Here is a 19,028-nt window from a genome sequence, read left to right on the forward strand (position 1 = left end):
AAGTTTCGCACACTTAAAGCATTAGAAATTCTGGGTTTTTTTTTTTTTTTTTTTTAATTTGGGGAATTTATGCAAGTGCATATGTACGTCTGTAGACCAATCAGAACAAAGTTCCTTTAATTTAAGAGGCATTACAATGGAATTTATTAATACCCTACAGAGTAGGAAAACATTTTACTTTTACTCAGCAAAATATAAAGGCTGTTATAAATTATAGACACAGACACTTAGAAAGCTTATAGCTTCAGCTTTACAACCTCAACCCCAGGTTGAAAGTAAACATAGACAGACAAAAACCAGTTCAGATCTCAAAAAGCTGCTCTTCCCAGTGGGCACAACATTCTTAATCCATCTGAGCTCACAAAGGACAAATGAAAAGACTAAAAACCTGGATTCTTTGTCATCTCACTTCTAATAGAGACTAGATAGCCATCATTCAACAGGTATCACCAAATGGTTAGGCCATAAAACCAAATTCTCAATCATTGCTGCCAATGCAGAATAACTTAGCTATGCATAAATCAGAAAAAAAACAAAAATTTTTTTAAAAAACAGTAAAAAGAAAAAACAGACAGTGGTTAGTTCTATAACTGCTTTGGATTTACTCTAAGAGCCAATAAAAGATATTCCTGGGTTTAAACAACCCATGAGGTACACTTCCTTAGCCATAAAGTTTGGCTCCATCACATGAGTTCACTTGAGCATCTCTGTGGAAACTTGAGATTTCCTACGTTAAAGTATAATTTTCAAAAACAGAAAACCATCTCTCCTGTGCAAATATAAAATGAACATTTGTCAAAGTTTTATTCAACTCATTAATTAATGAGCGAACAAGTAAGATGCTAAAACCAATTCTAAAAGTACATGAGAAAGTAGACATATATTCATTTTAAAAATTAGGGTAGGATTGCAGAGTTAGATGCAAAACTGTTAAATATCTTACAGAACAATAAGTCACAACGTGTGGGGTTATCTGGTGTATCAGATAGAAATTATTGCATATCTGCCAGACAAAAATCTACCTGTTACCCCCCCCCCCGCCCCTACAGAATTATAAAATAGCCCAGTCAACATAAAGTCAAGCTCAGCAAAGCTATGAAAGAACACCTTGGTAAATTCTTGCCTATTTCCAAGTTTTGGATAATTTTTCTCATAGGAGTGAGATATTGCAAATATTGCATGGGACATACTTACACTAAAAATTTATTCATTTACCTGCAATTCATTTTTACCTGGGAATCCTGTATTTATCTTTTAAACTTAATAACAAGTTAACAAAAACTTTACCTAGTCTGCACAGTTCCATTGCCACACACAGTTCCATTGCCAACAACGTATCTCTTAAATTTGTGCCTGGCTTCATATTCTTGCCTAGATAATAAATATTAAGCGGTATTTCTACAGCGCTTCTATTCTTTATATTTACCACTGGGGGGCGCATATAACTCACAGTCTACCGGATGCCACGTGGTGACGAGCGTTTTAACACCCCATCCACTAGGGGACCGTTCAGGAACCTCTCAGATTTCACAACCAGGCTCTGCTCACGTGCTCACTAATCATTTGTGCGCACGCGTGCAACTGCTCCCAGGCCCGATCCGGACTGCGCAGGCGTACGAGAGAGTGGGCGCGCAGGCGTAAGAGAGTGAGCGCGCAGGCGTAAGAGGGACAGTGAGCGCGCAGGCGTAAGAGAGAGTGAGCGCGCAGGCGTAAGAGAGTGAGCGCGCAGGCGTAAGAGAGTGTGAGCGCGCAGGCGTAAGAGAGTGAGCGCGCAGGCGTAAGAGAGTGAGCGCGCAGGCGTAAGAGTGAGTGCGCAGACGCCATTGGTAGGACTCACGGAAAAGGGAAAGGGGGGGGATGGAGCCCCTGGGAGCTCAGACGTGCTGGGGCTGTGGACTGGGAGCCGCTAGAACGCTCTCCGGGCTGCACATCCTGCATATTTGACGCTCCGTGGAGATGCCCAGCCGAGGTGCGCGACCCGAGGACGGCTCCGGGCTGGTCCCTACCGACAACTCGACCCAGCACAAGGAAGATCTCAGCAACAAGGTGAGTGTGGGACGAGGTGACAAGGCCCTCAGGCTCGGGACGGGGCGCCGCTCGCCCCCCACACGGCGGCCGAGTGGTCCGGTCTCAGCTTTGTCCCGCTGCTTTGACAGCTACAGTTAAAGGGAGACCTTGAAACTTGCCCCAATATTAGACCCAGATGGCAGTAGGGCGGGGGTTTAGTTGTTTTGTTTTTCAAATTGTGAATTTTTTAAAGTTTTATTTTAAAAATTATCGTACAGTAAAATTTGACCCTTTTTTCTTTTCTCTAAATTTAACACGTGTAAATTTGTGTGACCACCACCACAATTGGGATACAGAACAGTTCCATGACCCCAAAAGACTCCCTTTATAGCTGTGCTCTCCCCAACCCAGAACCTCGGGCAACCCCTGATTTGCTTTGCATCACGACAGTTTTATCCTTTCCAGAACATCATGTAGATGAAATCATAGCGCATGCGTCTCTTACTCAGCACGTCTTTGAGATTCATAGTTGCTTTTTTTCTTTAAAAACAAAAAACAAAACAGGTACAAAGTTTATTATTAGAGACATAGCACAACAACAAGTGGGAGAGCACACAGAGAATAGATAACATAGAGGCAAGGCAGAGATGCACACCCGGAGAGCAATGAGGAGGAGTGCAGTAAAGAGGTGGTGAAGTCGTTTATATAGGGCAGTTCTTCCAGGTCTTTGTTTACCTTTGGCCCATTATCTGGTTTCTTTTTCCACACCTGACCTGCCCTAGGATCCTCCCCAACATGCGTGCGCAACTTTTTTCCAACATGGATTACAGCCCAGAGGCCTGTGGGACGGCCATCACATATTATGGGGTGGTGCCCCCTCCTTTTGGACCCCCAAGGAGCCTTTCTGCGCATGTGCAATGTTTCCCTTGCCCCAAGGATGGGAAATGTATGACCTCTTGATCTTTTCACAGGGTTTAGTCCCACTCTGTTCCTGCCATAAAAATGTCCAATGTCCGGTTATTTACTCTATTTCTGTTGCTGGTTTTTATATCGAGGTGCAGATCTCGAAATATAGACAACAGTCCGGTCATAAATATGTAGTCCTGTAGCCCGTTTGTCTCTTGCTTCAGGAAATGTAAACAGGGAGCTGGTAATGAATGTCCGGCCTGGAGCCCATCTTCTTCTCACCCCAGGAAGTGTGAACAGGAGGCCAGTTGTAAATGTCTAGCCTGGAGCCCATCTATCTCCTGCCTCAAATCCCCGCTGAGAGATGTGAACCCCAATAAATCTTTATTGGGAGGATGAAGGGCAAAGGTCTGTCTTCTGCAGCTTCTAAATGCTGGCATGGGGCTCGTAGACCCTACCTAGTTGGGATCACAGAGCTCTCGTCCTGTCTCATTAAGGGGCCCAGGGTGACTTCTGTTGTTATTCCAAGGAGTGGCTGGAATCTGCATCACCGTCATCTTGTCTGGGAAACCGTTGTGTCCTTAGAAAGAACAAACTAGACAAGTTGATTAACAAAAGGCAGGGGCCAAAGATCAGTAGAAGAATTGTTGTAACCAGGGGCCCAAGCAGGAGTAAGAACCAGGTTACATTTGGCCGCATTACTTTAACTGTAGTCCAGATAGTGTCAGCGCTTGGGTTACCCTGTCCAAAGGAATGAAGCCATTGAGCACGGTCATATAATTTTTTGATGTCTTTTTCTACTAATCCAGTGTTATTGAAGTAGGTGTGACAGACCTAGTTAGAAGTAGTTGGAGGAGTGACAACCTGAACGTTAATAGACAAAATAGATCTCATTTCTTTTCAGGAGATAAAGCCTGAAACCCAGTCTGGACCTGACGCTTTGGGGTGACTTGTAGCCAGGTAGCCAGTTGTCTAGTTTCATTTAAGTAGGTTTTAACTTTTAATGTGGTATTAACACATAGATAAGAGGTGCTATTGGTCTGAAAATTTTCTCCTTAATAGCCAAAGCAGATGTTACCATTAATGATGTTAGTGTTTTCCTAGGTATGAGAAGATGTAAGAATTTGGGCTCATAAAATCTTTTTCTGAAAATATCTGACTATCTGAAGGGCTGTCCTACCAGTTTTTCCCAGAGCACAGAGTGCCCCATTTCTTTTTCTTTTTTAAAAAAATTTATTTATTTATTTATTTATTTTTGGCTGTGTTGGGTCTTCGTTGCTGCGCGCGGGCTTTCTCTAGTTGCGGCGAGTGGGGGCTACTCTTTGTTGCGGTGCACAGGCTTCTCACTGCAGTGGCTTCTCTTGTTGTGGAGCACGGGCTCTAGGCTCCCGGGCTTCGGTAGTTGCAGCACGCAGGCTCAGTAGTTGTGGTGCACGGGCTTAGTTGCTCCGCGGCATGTGGGATCTTCCCAGACCAGGGGTTGAACCCATGTCCCCTGCATTGGCAGGTGGATTCTTAACCACCGCGCCACCAGGGAAGTCCCCCAGAGTGCCTCATTTCTGATCTCCACCCTGACCTCCTTTCAGGGGGTGTTGAAGGTCAGCAACTGCAGTGGCCATGATTTAGTCCTTGTAGAGGTAGATGGCAGGTGTCAGTTACCAGTCGGCAGGGCCCCTTCATGGACATAAGTTTAACCATGGTTTGGGGGGCATTTCATGACCATTTCGTCCCACGGTGCTAGGAATGCTCATTCCCGGGTCTGGCAAAGATTTCGTTGACAGGCCACTCAATGTGGTGTTACTGGACTAGGCCCTGTTAACAGTAGCCAAAAACCTCTGGACCACCTGTCTTACTAATCCCTTATGGTCCAGGTAAATATTCCCTCTTGTTGCTTCTTCCCATATTTAGAGTTACACTATTACAATCATTGATCTCATATGGAACTATGTATCATCATTTTATCAGAGGCTCAGTCACACATTTGATAATGTAATTAGCAGCAATTTTGTAAAACAGGCAATATAGAAAACAGTATAGCTAGCAGTACTAGTAAGGTCATAAGTAAGAATTTAAGTCAAGAACTTCCATTAGGTGTTGCCCAGTATATACCCAGGTTATCTGACTTAGTCTGTTCTGTACCAATCCTTATCTTTCAGGGAAATTATATATTGGCATTGTTCGTAAGGCATTTGCCCCAATTTTTTAGTGTAACTAGACTGATTATCCTTAGTATGATTTAATTGTCCCCAGCGTAGAGGAGCTGATAATGCTGCTGGGAACCTAAGAGTTTCCAATCTCAGGAGGGAGCGGGTAGAGAGAAAGATAAATGTTTTAATTTTACCCACAGGTGTAAATTACCAAATTGTTGTAAACCATAAATAACTTGAGGAGAAGAGCTTCTTTATCTCTTTAACTCCCAGGTTTCGGCACCATCTGATCTCGGAGAGGCAGCAGTGAGTGATGGCATGAAGCAAGATCTTAATTCCCTGCCCAGGAATTGAACCTGGGGAGCCTGGATGAAAACCAGGAATCCTGGCCACCACAATCCCTGGCTCTTGCCCCCAGTGAAAAATGCGTTTCTCACGGAGGCAAAACTATAAAAATAGGTACAAAGTTTATTATTAGAGACATAGCACAACAAGTGGGAGAGCACACAGAGAAAGTTTGTTTAGTTAAGATAGAAGCAAGGCAGCGATGCACACCCAGAGAGGAAAGGGTGTGGGCGTCCTCCCTAATGAGGAGGAGCCTGGTTTGGTTTTTTTCTGGAGCCTGCTTTGGTTTTTTTCTATGTGCTCTTTTAATACTTTTAGAAGTACCACTCACCTTAGATCTGCTGCTTGTATTCTCTGTCTCAGAAAACGTCACCACCATCCATCCAGTTGTCCATGCCAGTAACGTGGGAGCCAACCTTTATGTACATCAGGAAGTCCTATCAGTTTTATTTTTGAGGCCCATATGAAATATGTCCCTTTATCACCGTGTACACTCTTAACCATCCTAAACCAGCCACTTTCATCTACCGTAGGGAATCCTGCAAAGGTTTCCTAACTGGCCTCTCCTCATCCATTGTTACCTTCTTCCAGTATGTCCTTCACTTTGGCCAGAGCTACGTTCCTGAACAGGTATCTGATTATCACTCTTCTGCCCCTCCCCCCCCAAAAGGGAGCCAGTATAATATAAATCTTAACTGCCATAAGCAGGAGAAAAAAAAAAAAAAAAAACACCTTTAAAAATAAATTTGAGATGAGGATGGCTATAGCCTTTGAGGTAATAGATGTCCTAGATAATACTTTGGTTCTGTCCCAAACTGACAGTGGCATCTTGGGCAAGTCTCTAATCCCTCTATCACAGTTTCCTTGTCTGAAGTACTAAAGTATACCTGCCATTCCTAAAATGAATGGGAAAGTGCTGTTCAAACGTAAGCTTCAAGGGGGTTGTACAAATTCAATCTTGGAATTCAACTCATTCTCTAGTCAGTTACTACAGTGACCGTCAGCTGGAGAGCAGGAGGGTACACATCTGTGAGGAATGAATTTTCAAACCACACACAGCCCACTCTGATTACTACCATAGCATGCCACTTATACTGATGTATGACAGATCCTTGAGGCTTCCCAGGTAGGCCAAAATTATAAAATATGCTTTTAGAGGCTCTAGTGATACTATGTAATCAGTCATGTTCACAATATAGCTACCATTACTGAAAAGAGTTAAAAGAAACTTAGTTTCCACTTAGTTGAGCCCTCTTCTACTAATACAAAGTGAGACCTAGTTGACAGTGCCAGCCCTGTGCTAACCTTTGAGATGTAAAGCAAAGATGGAAAGTGTTGGGTCGTACTACCTCAGGTAGGGCACTTACTGCTACTTGCTTCCTCTGAATGTCTGGCTGTACCATTTAGTACATAAATCATGAAAAGCATGGGAATGGGGTGGGGGAGTAACCCACTCTTCATTCCATTTGGTTTTTTTTTTTTAAAGCTAAAATATAATTTAAAAGAAATCATTGAAAACTTGGTATTACTTTTGGGTTTTGGTGCATACTGTCTTTTTTTTTTTTTTTTTTTTTTGGTACATTCTCTATTTTAAATAAAAGATGTAAATCTTACTTAGTAACTATGGCTCTTGCCTGAATATGAATGCTGGTTACCAACACCCTGTGTTGGCTCAGTGAGCCGTCTAACACTTTGTAAGTCTAATCACTGTTTCTTCCCTCAGCTTTCCCCCACCTGCACTTCCACACAGCTGCTGTTGAAAAGAATCTATATATTCACAGACTGCCCATTTGGACAATCAATACTTATCCCATGTCTTTAATTTTAAAGGGCCCTCATTGAGCATACTTTGATAACCTCTGATTTAAGAATGTTTTCTTATTTTAATAGATCAAAGAACAAAAAATTGTTGTGGATGAACTTTCTAACCTGAAGAAGAACAGGGTGAGTTATTAGAGTTATTCTGAACAGTATGTGGGAGGGTTTGATTATATCTTATTAACTATATACAAAAGTTATAAGAACTACGTATAAGATTCATATTATATTAAAATTTACAGGGTTTCAGCATCTTTTTAGTTAAATTGCAAAAGTGAAGTGTCCATGATTTTTTAATATATATCATATATAGATATCTACATATTAACCATAGCTGTTGATAATCTTTCCCCCATCATATGCAATTGATATTACCTTTGAACCAAATGATACTAATTGTACTATGTTATCTTGGAGCCATAGTCACTAATGGTATTTATTTTATACTTGAATTGGTGTTTTCTTTTGAAATAAATGAACTTTAAATCTATTGAGAAGAGTAGAAACTATTCAAGTGAATGTGAATAATTGTTTAAAAAAAAAAAAAAGATAAATGCTTCCCCTTCCTTCCCCCCCCACCCCAGGTTTTTTTACTCAAAGCTTCCAAATCTTTAACATGGTTATTTAACTCCATTTCCATTAATGTATTCACAAACAAGCAAGCTACTGTTTCATGGGTCGTTATACTGCCAAAACATATATTTTAAAGTTAAATGATTTGAGCCCTTTAAAGCATTGTAGAGATTACTTGATAACTGACATGTTAGACATTTCTGATAAGGGGAATATTAGAAGGTAAGGTACAATTGATACAAACTTTCTAGAGGGCAAATTGGCATAATGTATCAAAGTCTTAAAGCTATGTAACACTTTGATCCAGCTGTTCTATTTATAGGAATTGATACCTAGGAAAGTATCATGAGAGTGCACAAAAATTTAGGTACAAAGACATTCATCTCAACATTGATTTATAATGGTGAAAAGTTGGTAATACTTAAATGACCAAATAAACTGAAATATTACTAAAGAAAAATGGTATTATAGTATATGCAGAGAAAAAAGAGTTTTACCTCAGTGTTAATGGTAGCAATTTCTAGATAGTTGGATAATGGGTGAGTCCTGTTTGTTTATCTGTATTTGCTAAGGTATTGTTCTGAACATGTTACTGAAGTTCAAGAATAAGCAATAATAGGGTTCAGAGTTTTGACATCTACTTTTTAGAATAAATCATGATATTAGCCTAAATTATGTTTTGCAGAAAGTATATAGGCAGCAACAGAACAGCGACATATTCTTTCTTGCAGACCGAACAGAAATGCTTTCTGAAAGCAAAAGTAAGTTTTTTTTGATACATTATATAGAAACACACAGAAATTCTTTTGTGGGCTTTCTGTAGAAATTCATGATGGTGCCTAAATTATACTGTCTACATCTGAATGTTTACACATATATCTGTCTACATCTGAATGTTTAAACATATACCTAAAGATGGGATGGTGGTATACCTGTTAATAAAATTAATGCAGTGGTTTGGTTTTTTTCAAGTTAGCCTTCCAAGGATGAGTCAACAGTAAAAATAAAATCAAATTAAAAAAATATAAGATGTGTTAGGAAGCGATAATAATTAACGTAAGCTTTAGAGTTTTAGACAGATCTAGGTATGAAATAGTGTTCTACCACTTTCTACCTTTGTGGTTTTGAGTGAATCACTTTGAGCCTCCAAAGTCTTACGGGATTTAAATAAAATGATATGTATATTTAATGTGCATAGCCCCATGCCTGGGTCAAAGTAAACATTTAACAAACAGAAACGAGTTCCCTAAGTACTAAACATTCTTCATTAGAAGCCTGTTGTAAATTATTATTCAAACTAACATAGTACATATACTCATATGTTTTGATCTTGGAAAATAACCTGTTTTGCCCTTTGAATTACTAGGTAAACGTTCAAGAATTTTTATTTCACTTAGTATGTCTTCTCCCTTCCCCCACAGATATATTGGATGAGCTGAGGAAAGAATACCAAGAAATAGAAAACTCAGAGAAGACCAAAATCAAGAAATAGTCAACTTGATTTTACATAGCAATGTGTGGCATTTGTTGTGCAGTAAGCTTTTCTGTTGAGCATTTCAACAAAGATTTGAAAGAGGATTTACTGTGTAATCTTAAACGGCGGGGACCCAATAGTAGTAAACAGTTGTTAAAGTCTAATATTAACTACCAGTGTTTATTTTCTGGTCATGTCCTTCACTTAAGAGGTGTGTTGACTGCCCAGCCTGTGGAAGATGAAAGAGGCAATGTATTCCTGTGGAATGGAGAAGTCTTTAGTGGAATAAAGGTTGAAGCTGAAGAGAATGATACGCAAATAATGTTTAATTATCTTTCCTCTTGTAAGAATGAATCTGATATTTTGTCACTCTTCTCAAAAGTCCAAGGTCCTTGGTCTTTTATATATTATCAAGCATCTAGTCATTCTTTGTGGTTTGGTAGGGATTTTTTTGGTCGTCGTAGCTTGCTTTGGCATTTTAGTAGTTTGGGCAAGAGTTTCTGCCTCTCTTCAGTTGGCGCCCAAACGTCTGGAGTGCCCAATCAGTGGCAAGAAGTTCCAGCATCTGGAATTTTCAGAATTGATCTAAAGTCTACTTCCATTTCCAAATCTGTTGTTTTAAAATTGTATCCTTGGAAATATAACTCTAGGGAGGATGTTATCAAAGAATGTGTTAATAGCCTAACTCAAATTTCAGCAGATTTGCCAACATTTGTATCAGTGGCAGCAAATGAAGCCAAACTGTATCTCAAAGAACCTGTTGTCCCTTTAAATATGATTTTGCCACAAGCCGCATTTGAGATCCATTGCAGTAGCATTTCCAGCGTCCCACCGTCAAGAGAGACCCTTCAGGTCTTTCTTACTGATGGACACATGAAGGAAGTAGTTCAGCAGTTCATTGATGTCCTGAGTATCGCAGTCAAGAGACGTGTCTTGTGTTTACCTAGGGATGAAAACCTGACACAAAGTGAAGTTTTGAAAACTAGTAATAGGAAAGCAAATGTTGCAATCCTATTTTCTGGGGGAATTGATTCCATGGTTATCGCAGCGCTTGCTGACCGTCATATTCCTTTAGATGAACCAGTTGATCTTCTTAATGTGGCTTTCATGACTAAGGAAAAGACTATACCAGCTGGTTTTAACAAAAAAGGGAGAAAAGAGAAAAATAATTGTGAAAAACCCCCTGAAGAATCCTCTAAAAATGTCACTGCTGCTGCTGCTGCTATTGCTGGTGAACAGTTCAACGTACCAGATCGAATCACAGGAAGAGCAGGGCTAAAGGAACTACAAGCTGCCAACCCTTCCCGGATTTGGAATTTTGTTGAAATTAACGTTTCTCTGGAAGAACTGCAAAGATTAAGACGAACTCGAATATCCCACTTAATTCAGCCCTTGGATACCGTGTTGGATGACAGCATTGGCTGTGCAGTCTGGTTTGCTTCTGGAGGAGTTGGTTGGTTAGTGACCCAAGATGAAGCAAAACCATATCAGAGTAGTGCAAAGGTATGACACGGTATTTCTACTCAGGATTTCTGAGACCTAACTTTGACCCTTAAAGCTTTTAGCATTTAAGTTGCAAGAATATAGCGTATTTCAGTTGTATTTAAACTACAACACAAAGTATATGACTTTGTAAAAACTGGGCCTATTTTACTATTTTATGACTTTGCCTTATGGCTTTTCTCTGAAAATGTTATCTTTGGGGTTATCATTTTTTAAGCTTCACTTTTATCTTAGTTATTTTCCTTACTGTATAGTAGATAACATTTTTTATATGGATTTCTTTAAACCTTTATAGGTAGTTCTTACTGGAATTGGTGCAGATGAGCAGCTCGCAGGTTATTCTCGTCATCGTGTCCGCTTCCAGACACATGGGCTGGAAGGACTGAATAAGGAAATCGAGATGGAACTGGGTCGAATTTCTTCTAGAAATCTTGGTCGTGATGACAGAGTTATTGGTGATCATGGAAAAGAAGCAAGGTAATTCCTATCATCTATCTGAGGGTTTTGGGGTAATCTTGTAAAGACAATAGACTGTAAAAGATTTTTAGGTTCCTTTTTCTTTGGAGACTTGTTCAGATGAATAACAGTAGCAGCAATATCTTGGCTTTATATTACAAACACAGTCGGTCAGAAGCAAAGCTGGAGAAGAGCCAGAGGAACAGTTTTTCCAGAACTCATTCTCCAAGAAATGGCTTTTCAGTAATTTTCAAATATGATACAATGCCATGATTGCTTTTAAGACTACAGTGAAAGACCGTAAAACTTGAGGTAGTGAAATACTGAGAGGAAGGTGTTTAAGGGGCTTTGTTTTGTTTCAGATGTTTGCTTTCCTCCCAATAAGGGCATAGTCCTACTCCCAAGCTTTCTCCTCCAATGTTACAGAGCCTGACTTTGTCTCTACAGACATTTCTGTATGTACAGGCATACCTGGAGACATTGCAGATTCAGTTCCAGACCACCGCAAAAAAGCGAGTCATGTGAATTTTTTGGTTTCCCAGTGCATACAAAAGCTATGTTCATACTGTACTGTAGTCTATTAAGTATGCAGAAACATTATGTCTAAAAAAAAAATGTATATACCTTAATTTAAAAATACAGAACAAAAAGCAATCACAAGGTAACATCAGAGATCACTGATCACATATCACCATAACAAATATAATAGTGAAAATTTTGAAATATTGCGAGCATTTCTAAAATGTAACACAGAAACGTGAAATGAGCAAATACTGTTGGAAAAATGGCACCACCAATAGACTTTGCTTATTGCAGGGTTGCCACAAACTTTCAGTTTGTAAAAAATAAATAAATAAATAACACAGTATCTATGAAGCACAATAAAACAAGGTATGCCTGTATAGATCCATACTGATTTAAATGGTGGTTCTGGTACTGGATTCCCCTCTGTCATATGTTGTTTGAACACAGTTTAGTCATATGTTGCAGATTATCTGAAAGTTTCAGAGATCAAGCCACTTTCATGTATATATTCTTTTTTAATCTTAGGGGTTTGTGTTTACCTACAACATATTTCTGATGATAGTAAAGTGCTTGAATACAACTTTTTAAAGCATTAAGGATAAAAGAAGATGTTTCATTTAATTATAAAAAGCAGAAATTTGTTCAAGTAGGTTAATTTATTAAGTGATGGTTTTATTCAAGGGTATGAGCATGCAAGAACAAGGAGTCCAAATAAGCTTCCTGGGAATTGGAGCATCATAATACACAAACTCTGAGACTTCATTGTTTCTTGTCTCTACCTTGTCATTCCTGTGTTGCCAGTTCTGACATGTAAAATTATCATAATTTTCAAAATTTCATTATAAAGAAATAAGTACTGCCACAATACAAAGTGTGTAAAATGTTTTCCTTTTGAAGGGTATATGTGTATGAGAGAGAGAAAGAGAAATTCAGTCCGTTATTTCAGCTAGGTCAGAGAAAAGGGAATTTATTTTATTCAGGAAAAGCAGTTAATTCTAAAGACCCCCAGGACTTCCCTGGCGGTCCAGTGGTTTCAGACTCCGTGCTTCCACTGCAGGAGGTGTGGGTTTGATCCCTGGTTGGGGAACTAAGATCCTATATGCCGCACGGTGCAGCCAAAAAAAAAAAGACCCCCCCCCCCCGCCGCCCCCATGACATCCTTGGGTAAAAATGGATGTGAAGGATGTTTAAAACAGCAAATCAGAATTGTAATTTAACAAATACCATTATAGTGGCTAGATTTAAACCTACTTATTATGGATTTTGGCATACATATTATCCGTAATCTATTAGCTTCTCTTATTTAAATTTGCTTTCACAATTAATTCATTTTTATAAAATATTTTGTATAACAAATGCCTTTACCCTTTCTGATCTCTCTACTTCAGTTAGAATGAAATGTAATGAAATAGAAACACTAGTGTAATTGTATTGCATTTTGAGGAATTGGGAAGGAAGGGGGTAAGATTAGAGTATTTTAAACAAAAGAAAGAACAGAATTTGCTAGAAAAGTAGGAAAGCCAAAAGAGCAGAAAGTTTTTTTTTTAATCTAATATTTTGTCCTCTTACAACAATTTGTTGCCGTTTAAGCAGTTTAAATGTAATTACAATTTTGATACCATAACGTTTTGCCATAAGTAAATGTTTCACAAGTTCAGGAGAGTAGAGCCCTTCTATATTGGTTTCGTATCCCTAAAGTTCAATATCTTTAGATAGTAAAGAGCAGACACAGGTTGAATAATTAACTCAAGACCATGCTTATTTTCAAGGCATCTCCAAAGATATCTTGTGAAACAATTTGAAATTATTTCTTGACATCATAGGCTTAATTTATCTATTGAGGGAAAATTTCTTTATATTTTAGCATATGTATTAAAATTAGACAAGTGTTGTGAAATAATTTTTAATGTGATTAAATTTTAGCCATAAAATTGTATAAATAACTAGAGTATTTTTAATCTAGAAAAATAGTGCCCTCAAAAATAAATTTATGCTGTAAATATTAGCATACTGAAGAAAATACAAAAGAAATAATCACAACAGATTGATTTTTTTCTTTAATAGTAGTTATACTTTTTATTTTAGATTTCCTTTCCTGGATGAAAATGTTGTCTCCTTTCTAAATTCCCTACCGGTTTGGGAAAAGGCAAACTTGACTTTATCCCGTGGAATTGGTGAAAAACTAATTTTGCGTCTTGCGGCAGTGGAACTTGGTCTAACAAACTCTGCTCTTCTGCCGAAACGGGCCATGCAATTTGGATCCAGAATTGCAAAAATGGAAAAGAATAATGAAAAGGCATCTGATAAATGTGGAAGGCTCCAAGTCATTTCCTTAGAAAACCTTTCTATTGAAAAAGAGATTAAAACGTAATATTTCACAGTGTAACAACATTTACTGAATGATGATTTAAAAAAATACTCTGCTGCTTTATTATTGTATAATGTGGCTGTAAAATTCATTACGTGAATTTTTACTTTGTAGCGTAATACAACCAATTTAATCAAATTGATACTCCAGAGAAAGAGATTATACTTGAAAGAACAACCTGGATATTTTAAACTGTGGTATTAACATTGTTTTGAACTCTTACATGGTAATTTCCCACCAGCAGCACTAAAAGAAGGCAGCTTTTATTGACTCTTCATGGTAGCTATATCCAGAAATAACTCAATTTGTTACTGTTGTTATTTAACAGATAAGAGAACTAAGGTTTAGAGAAGCTAAACAATTTGTTTGAGGTTCACACTCCTGAGAGACATGTGGTACATCTCTTTAGGCAGCTCACTGTCCCCCTCTGAGAACTTCTGAAGACTATATTAAATATTCTCCTGCCCCACAGATCTCTAACCTCCCTCTCTTTTCCCCATTCTCAGCTCATGACCTCGGCTTTTCACAGAGAAATCAAAGTCATCCAGCTAAGAACTGCTCAACTTTCCAACACCAAAAGTTCTAACTTACCTGTGTGTGCACTCATCCTTTTCTTCCTTCTTGCCTTTAGAAAGAGAAATATGTGCATCCATCCATCAAAAATGCTGTGCCTCCACCTCTTCTTTGTATCCCAACCCTTCCTGCCTTTCAGGAACCTTACACTAGGCTTTCTAGTATCTTCAGCCTCTTCTCTATAGTATCCTTCGTATAATCATTTAAAATGTTCTAGTCTATACCAATTTAAAATGCACATCCTTGGTCCCACATCTTCCTGTACTTACCATCTCTTGCCTCCCACCCACACTCACCCTTTCCACCTTTTCACCTAGTCACTCAACTTCACTCCAACCTGACATCCACCCACAGTATTCAGTCATGACCACCATAACGCAAGGTCACATTTGGGATCTATCCCCAGTTAGGGCTGACACCCTTTCTGGATCTGGACATACTTTGATTCTTTTAATTATAGTGGGAAAGAAATTTTAGGAATTTACATACATTGCTCATACTTCAAAAGTGCAAACATGCAGCTCTCTTGAAGGCAGTGACTTTTTGACATCTCTTGATCTGGGAGAGCAATCACAAGTTTAATATTCACTACCTCCACAGCAGCTAAGATAGTGACATGGTTGGAATAAGAGAAATTCTGCCTTCAAACAGTGACCAAAACCCTCCCTGTTGCTAAATTCAGGGGAAAGTTTCAGTTCTCATCTCCCTTGACCTAGAGCAGCATCCAGTGAAGTTGGCCATTCTCTTCTCTTGGCTTCTGTGACCAGTCTTGGCTTTCCTCCTGCTCTCCTGACTGCTCGCTTTTGTATTCTTTCCTGCCTCCACCCTCTCCACCTGACCTTTACATATTAAATTTCTCAGGTCTCCATCCTGGGTTCTCAATTATCTATTCTCTCCCATGGTGATTTCAGCCACTCCCCTGGCTTCATTTACCCTAAGCCTGCCGGAATGTATACATCTAACCCAAGCTGCCATTTTTAGCTAAGACCTGTATATCTAAGGCACATCTGACATCTCTACTTGGTTCTCTCACAGGTACAACTGAACTCTTAATCTTGCCCTGATCCCCCATAGCTCCTGACAGAAATTTAGGTGTCACCTAGATGACCACCTTCTTTTTAAACTCTGCCACTATTCGATCTGTTCCCAGTAGGCCATCTCATTATTTCTCAAACCCATCCACAGCCCTCCATCACGATCACCACCACCACTCAAGCCTGCACCTGCCCTCTACTGCCATCAATCTAGCGTAAACTCTTAGAATAAAGTTCAAAATCTTTAACTCAGCAGCCTTCATAGTCTGGCCCTCACCTACCTCCTCATCCTATTTTTGTGCCCACATCTCTCTAGTTCTCTATGCAGTTTTGTTCAGTTTCTCAAAAATTTCAACTTTCTCCTCAGCTCAGTTCTTCATCACCTGTTGTTCCCTATGCCTGGAAAGCTACTTCTCCAACTCTCTGCTTGGATAGCTCTTTCTCATCTATCAGGCTCAGCTTGAAAGATCACTTCCTCAGGGCAGCCTTTCCCATGAAGGCTAGCTTTCCTTCATGTGCTGTCATTACCTTACATTATGGTACTGTTTAAATGCAGCTGTATGATTATCTGCGTAACTGTAAGCTCCTTGAGGTTTTACAGCTGCCCTTTTCCAGCGTCCCCAGCGCCTGGCTCATAACAAGCGCTCCATAAATGTTTGTTGAGTAAAAGAATGATGATAGAGGTGGGATTCTAACTCAGGACTACCTCAGAGCCTGGGGCCCTCGCCTCTGCCGCTCTGTTTGTGTGCTTTCTCGTAGACAAATAGTGAAAGTAGGAAATGACAGAGATGCACGGTTCGCAGAGCCCCAGACCGGACTGAGTTCTAAAGGGGAGGGGTGGGGGTGGGGTAGGGCATCTGCCTTGGAGGAATCTAAGCCGCGGCGAGCATCCCTGGCACCGGCGGGAGGCCCCGCCCTCGGAAGCACAGGAGCGCCCCCTCGCGGCGCGGCCCCGCCGTCCCAGGGCCCGGGTACCAACGGCTTCGGCCCGCGCCGGGGCGGCGGGACTTAAGCAAAGGCCCGGGCTCCCAGGAGAGCCTGGAGGCTGCGCGCGGCGAGCAGGCCTCCCCAGGCCCTCGGCTCAGGAGAGTCCCTCCCAGTCCTCCCTGCAGTGGCTACCCTCGCCCTCGCCCACGCGGGGCTCCTGACGTTGGCTTCGGGCCCAACGAGAGACCGGTCATTCAAAACGACCACTGCCCTCGGCCCCGGGAATACTCCAAGGACCGGCGTGGACGCAGCTCCCCTCTCCTGGACAAGCAAACTATCATCTCAGAGTTGGTTTCTTCCCTTTCCTTGTCCTTTCCCTTTTCCCGTGTCCAGTGGGCATAGGTCTTGAACTTGAGGATGGACAGACCTGGGATGGTTCTGATTCTGAAGGTGTGAAACCTCAGGCCCATCCTGTAACCTTCCTAGTCTCGTTTCTGCATCTATAAAGTGGGGCTCCCAGCGCCTATTTCGCCGAGCAGCAAATAACTTTTTCAGAAACGGAAATTCTCTGGCTCCACTCCAGCCAACTGGATCAGAAACTCTAGGGTAGGATCCAGCAATCTGTCGTAACAAGCCGCAGGTGATTTCAACACAGGCTAGATTTTGAGAACCACTGTACAGAGGGGCCAATTAAATGAAATATTGTGTATAAAGAGCTGGGCAAATAGTAGATGCTCAATAAATAGTGGTTATGGAAAACCACACAAAAAAGGAAAAACCCAAACATAGATAACAGAACAGATTGGTGGTTGCCAGAGGCAGGGGGTGAGGTGGGCAAAATGGGTGAAGGGGGTCAAAAGGTACAAACTTCAGTTATAAAATAAGTGAGTCCTGGGGATGTAATGTATAGCATGGCAACTATAGTTGATAATAAAATCTTGAAAGTTCTCATCACAAGAAAAAAAATTCTGTAACTATGTATGGTGATGGATGTTAACTACATTTATTATGGTGATCGTTTCAAAATATATACATATATCAAATTATTATGTTGTACACCTGAAACAAATATAATGTATGCCGTTTAAAAAAATTTTTTTTAATTGAAAAAAATTTTTTTAAATTTTTAATTGAAAAAGAATTTTTAATTGAAAAAATATAATGGTTGACCATGAAACAATTAACGTGATAAAGATGAAAGGTACAGATTTATTTCTTGAGAAATTCAGCTTCATTACCATGGTAAATTTTATTGCTTGTCTTTTCCTTTTTATTCATTGCAGAAACTTCAGAAAGGACACACTAGAATTAATTAGAAATGTTAAGATTGCCCAAAAAAGGAGCACCTAGATTTGATCAAATTCAAGATGAAGAAACTTACCTGGAGAATTTAGCAGTACAGAGAAATGCTTCTGCTTTTTTTGAAAAATATGATCGGAGTGAAGTACAAGAGTTGCTAACTACTGCACTAGTTAGCTGGTTGTCTGCCAAAGAAGATGTCCACTCTCAACTAGACATCCCGTGTGGAATTATGAGTCAAATAAATAATGTAGCCTTCTCCACAGCAATCCTGCTGACTCCTGTAGACCCTACTGCCCTCTTAGACTATAGAGAAGTCCATCAAATCATAAGGGAATTGGCTGTTGGAATTTATTGCTTAAATCAAATTCCTTCAATCAGTTTAGAAGCTAATTATGATCAGAGTTCTTCTTGTCAATTACCTCCAGCTTATTATGATACCAGAATTGGGCAAATTCTGATCAATATTGACTACATGTTGAAAGCACTATGGCATGGAATATATATGCCCAAAGAAAAACGAGCTAGATTCTCTGAATTGTGGCGTACCATCATGGACATTGATCCAGATGGGAAGCCTCAAACAAATAGAGATATTTTTGCAGAGTTTAGTTCAGCAGGTAAGAGAATTTAATTTGTTTTATTTTTATTAGAAGCCTTTTTTTAATATTTAAAAGTAATTTATCTGTGGCTCAGTTTTATGTATTTAGCCAATGTTTCTTGAAAGAGATTTTTTGAATTACAAAGAGTCTATCTTTTCAATAATTAATAATTAATTTTTTTCAATGTCACCTTCTGAAGCTTGGTTAGGACCTGAACCACAGAAGTGTTCATTTGCTATTTACTGTATCTGTGGCTAGACTTCTGTGAAGTTCAAATGCCTGGGAATAAGATTTGCTTGATGACACTAAGGCAGCCTGACTCACCTGCTATGGGTTGGGTCTCCAGATGTGTTTCAGCTCTGTAGCTTTTGTGTGTACCAGCAAGCAGTACCATCTCTTGGAGATGGTACCTCTGTGTCTCAAAGACAGTTTAGATAGCTAATAGCTCTCATTTCTATGCAAGGTAATCAA

The 19,028-nt window shown here is 39.8% G+C and overlaps 3 protein-coding genes across 3 annotated transcripts in view; all 3 read left to right on the plus strand.

Moving 5' to 3' along the window:
* The first annotated feature begins 1,757 nt into the window (after positions 1-1,757).
* On the plus strand, positions 1,758-10,445 carry ASDURF (ASNSD1 upstream reading frame). The gene is made up of 4 exons (XM_036857206.1): positions 1,758-2,046; positions 7,296-7,349; positions 8,482-8,557; positions 9,218-10,445. Exons 1-4 carry the CDS (start codon positions 1,957-1,959, stop codon positions 9,286-9,288), a joined length of 291 nt encoding a protein of 96 aa, XP_036713101.1. The 5' UTR covers positions 1,758-1,956; the 3' UTR covers positions 9,289-10,445.
* ASNSD1 (asparagine synthetase domain containing 1) lies at positions 9,278-18,024 on the plus strand. Its single transcript, XM_036857202.1, has 4 exons — positions 9,278-10,773; positions 11,069-11,250; positions 13,840-14,121; positions 17,940-18,024. The coding sequence occupies exons 1-4, from the start codon at positions 9,310-9,312 to the stop codon at positions 18,004-18,006; spliced, it is 1,995 nt and encodes a 664-aa protein (XP_036713097.1). The 5' UTR covers positions 9,278-9,309; the 3' UTR covers positions 18,007-18,024.
* ANKAR (ankyrin and armadillo repeat containing) overlaps positions 17,952-19,028 on the plus strand; it is a 65,342-nt gene continuing 64,265 nt past the window's right edge. The window contains exon 1 of the mRNA XM_036857201.1: positions 17,952-18,575. Within this exon, the coding sequence (XP_036713096.1) occupies positions 17,975-18,575 (601 nt within the window). The 5' untranslated portion in view covers positions 17,952-17,974. The remainder of the gene's footprint in view (positions 18,576-19,028) is intronic.

This window comes from Balaenoptera musculus, chromosome 7, assembly GCF_009873245.2.
Source record: "Balaenoptera musculus isolate JJ_BM4_2016_0621 chromosome 7, mBalMus1.pri.v3, whole genome shotgun sequence".
In the NCBI taxonomy this organism is placed as follows: domain Eukaryota; kingdom Metazoa; phylum Chordata; class Mammalia; order Artiodactyla; family Balaenopteridae; genus Balaenoptera; species Balaenoptera musculus.

Bases quoted from the DNA above. Each gene is read 5' to 3' on its own strand.
- ASDURF (XM_036857206.1), top strand. From the start codon at position 1,957: ATGCCCAGCCGAGGTGCGCGACCCGAGGACGGCTCCGGGCTGGTCCCT. The intron at 2,047-7,295 runs GTGAGTGTGGGA...TTATTTTAATAG, and splicing joins AGGAAGATCTCAGCAACAAG to ATCAAAGAACAAAAAATTGT. The intron at 8,558-9,217 runs GTAAGTTTTTTT...CTTCCCCCACAG, and splicing joins AATGCTTTCTGAAAGCAAAA to ATATATTGGATGAGCTGAGG.
- ASNSD1 (XM_036857202.1), top strand. From the start codon at position 9,310: ATGTGTGGCATTTGTTGTGCAGTAAGCTTTTCTGTTGAGCATTTCAAC. The intron at 10,774-11,068 runs GTATGACACGGT...AAACCTTTATAG, and splicing joins CATATCAGAGTAGTGCAAAG to GTAGTTCTTACTGGAATTGG. The intron at 11,251-13,839 runs GTAATTCCTATC...TTTTTATTTTAG, and splicing joins GATCATGGAAAAGAAGCAAG to ATTTCCTTTCCTGGATGAAA.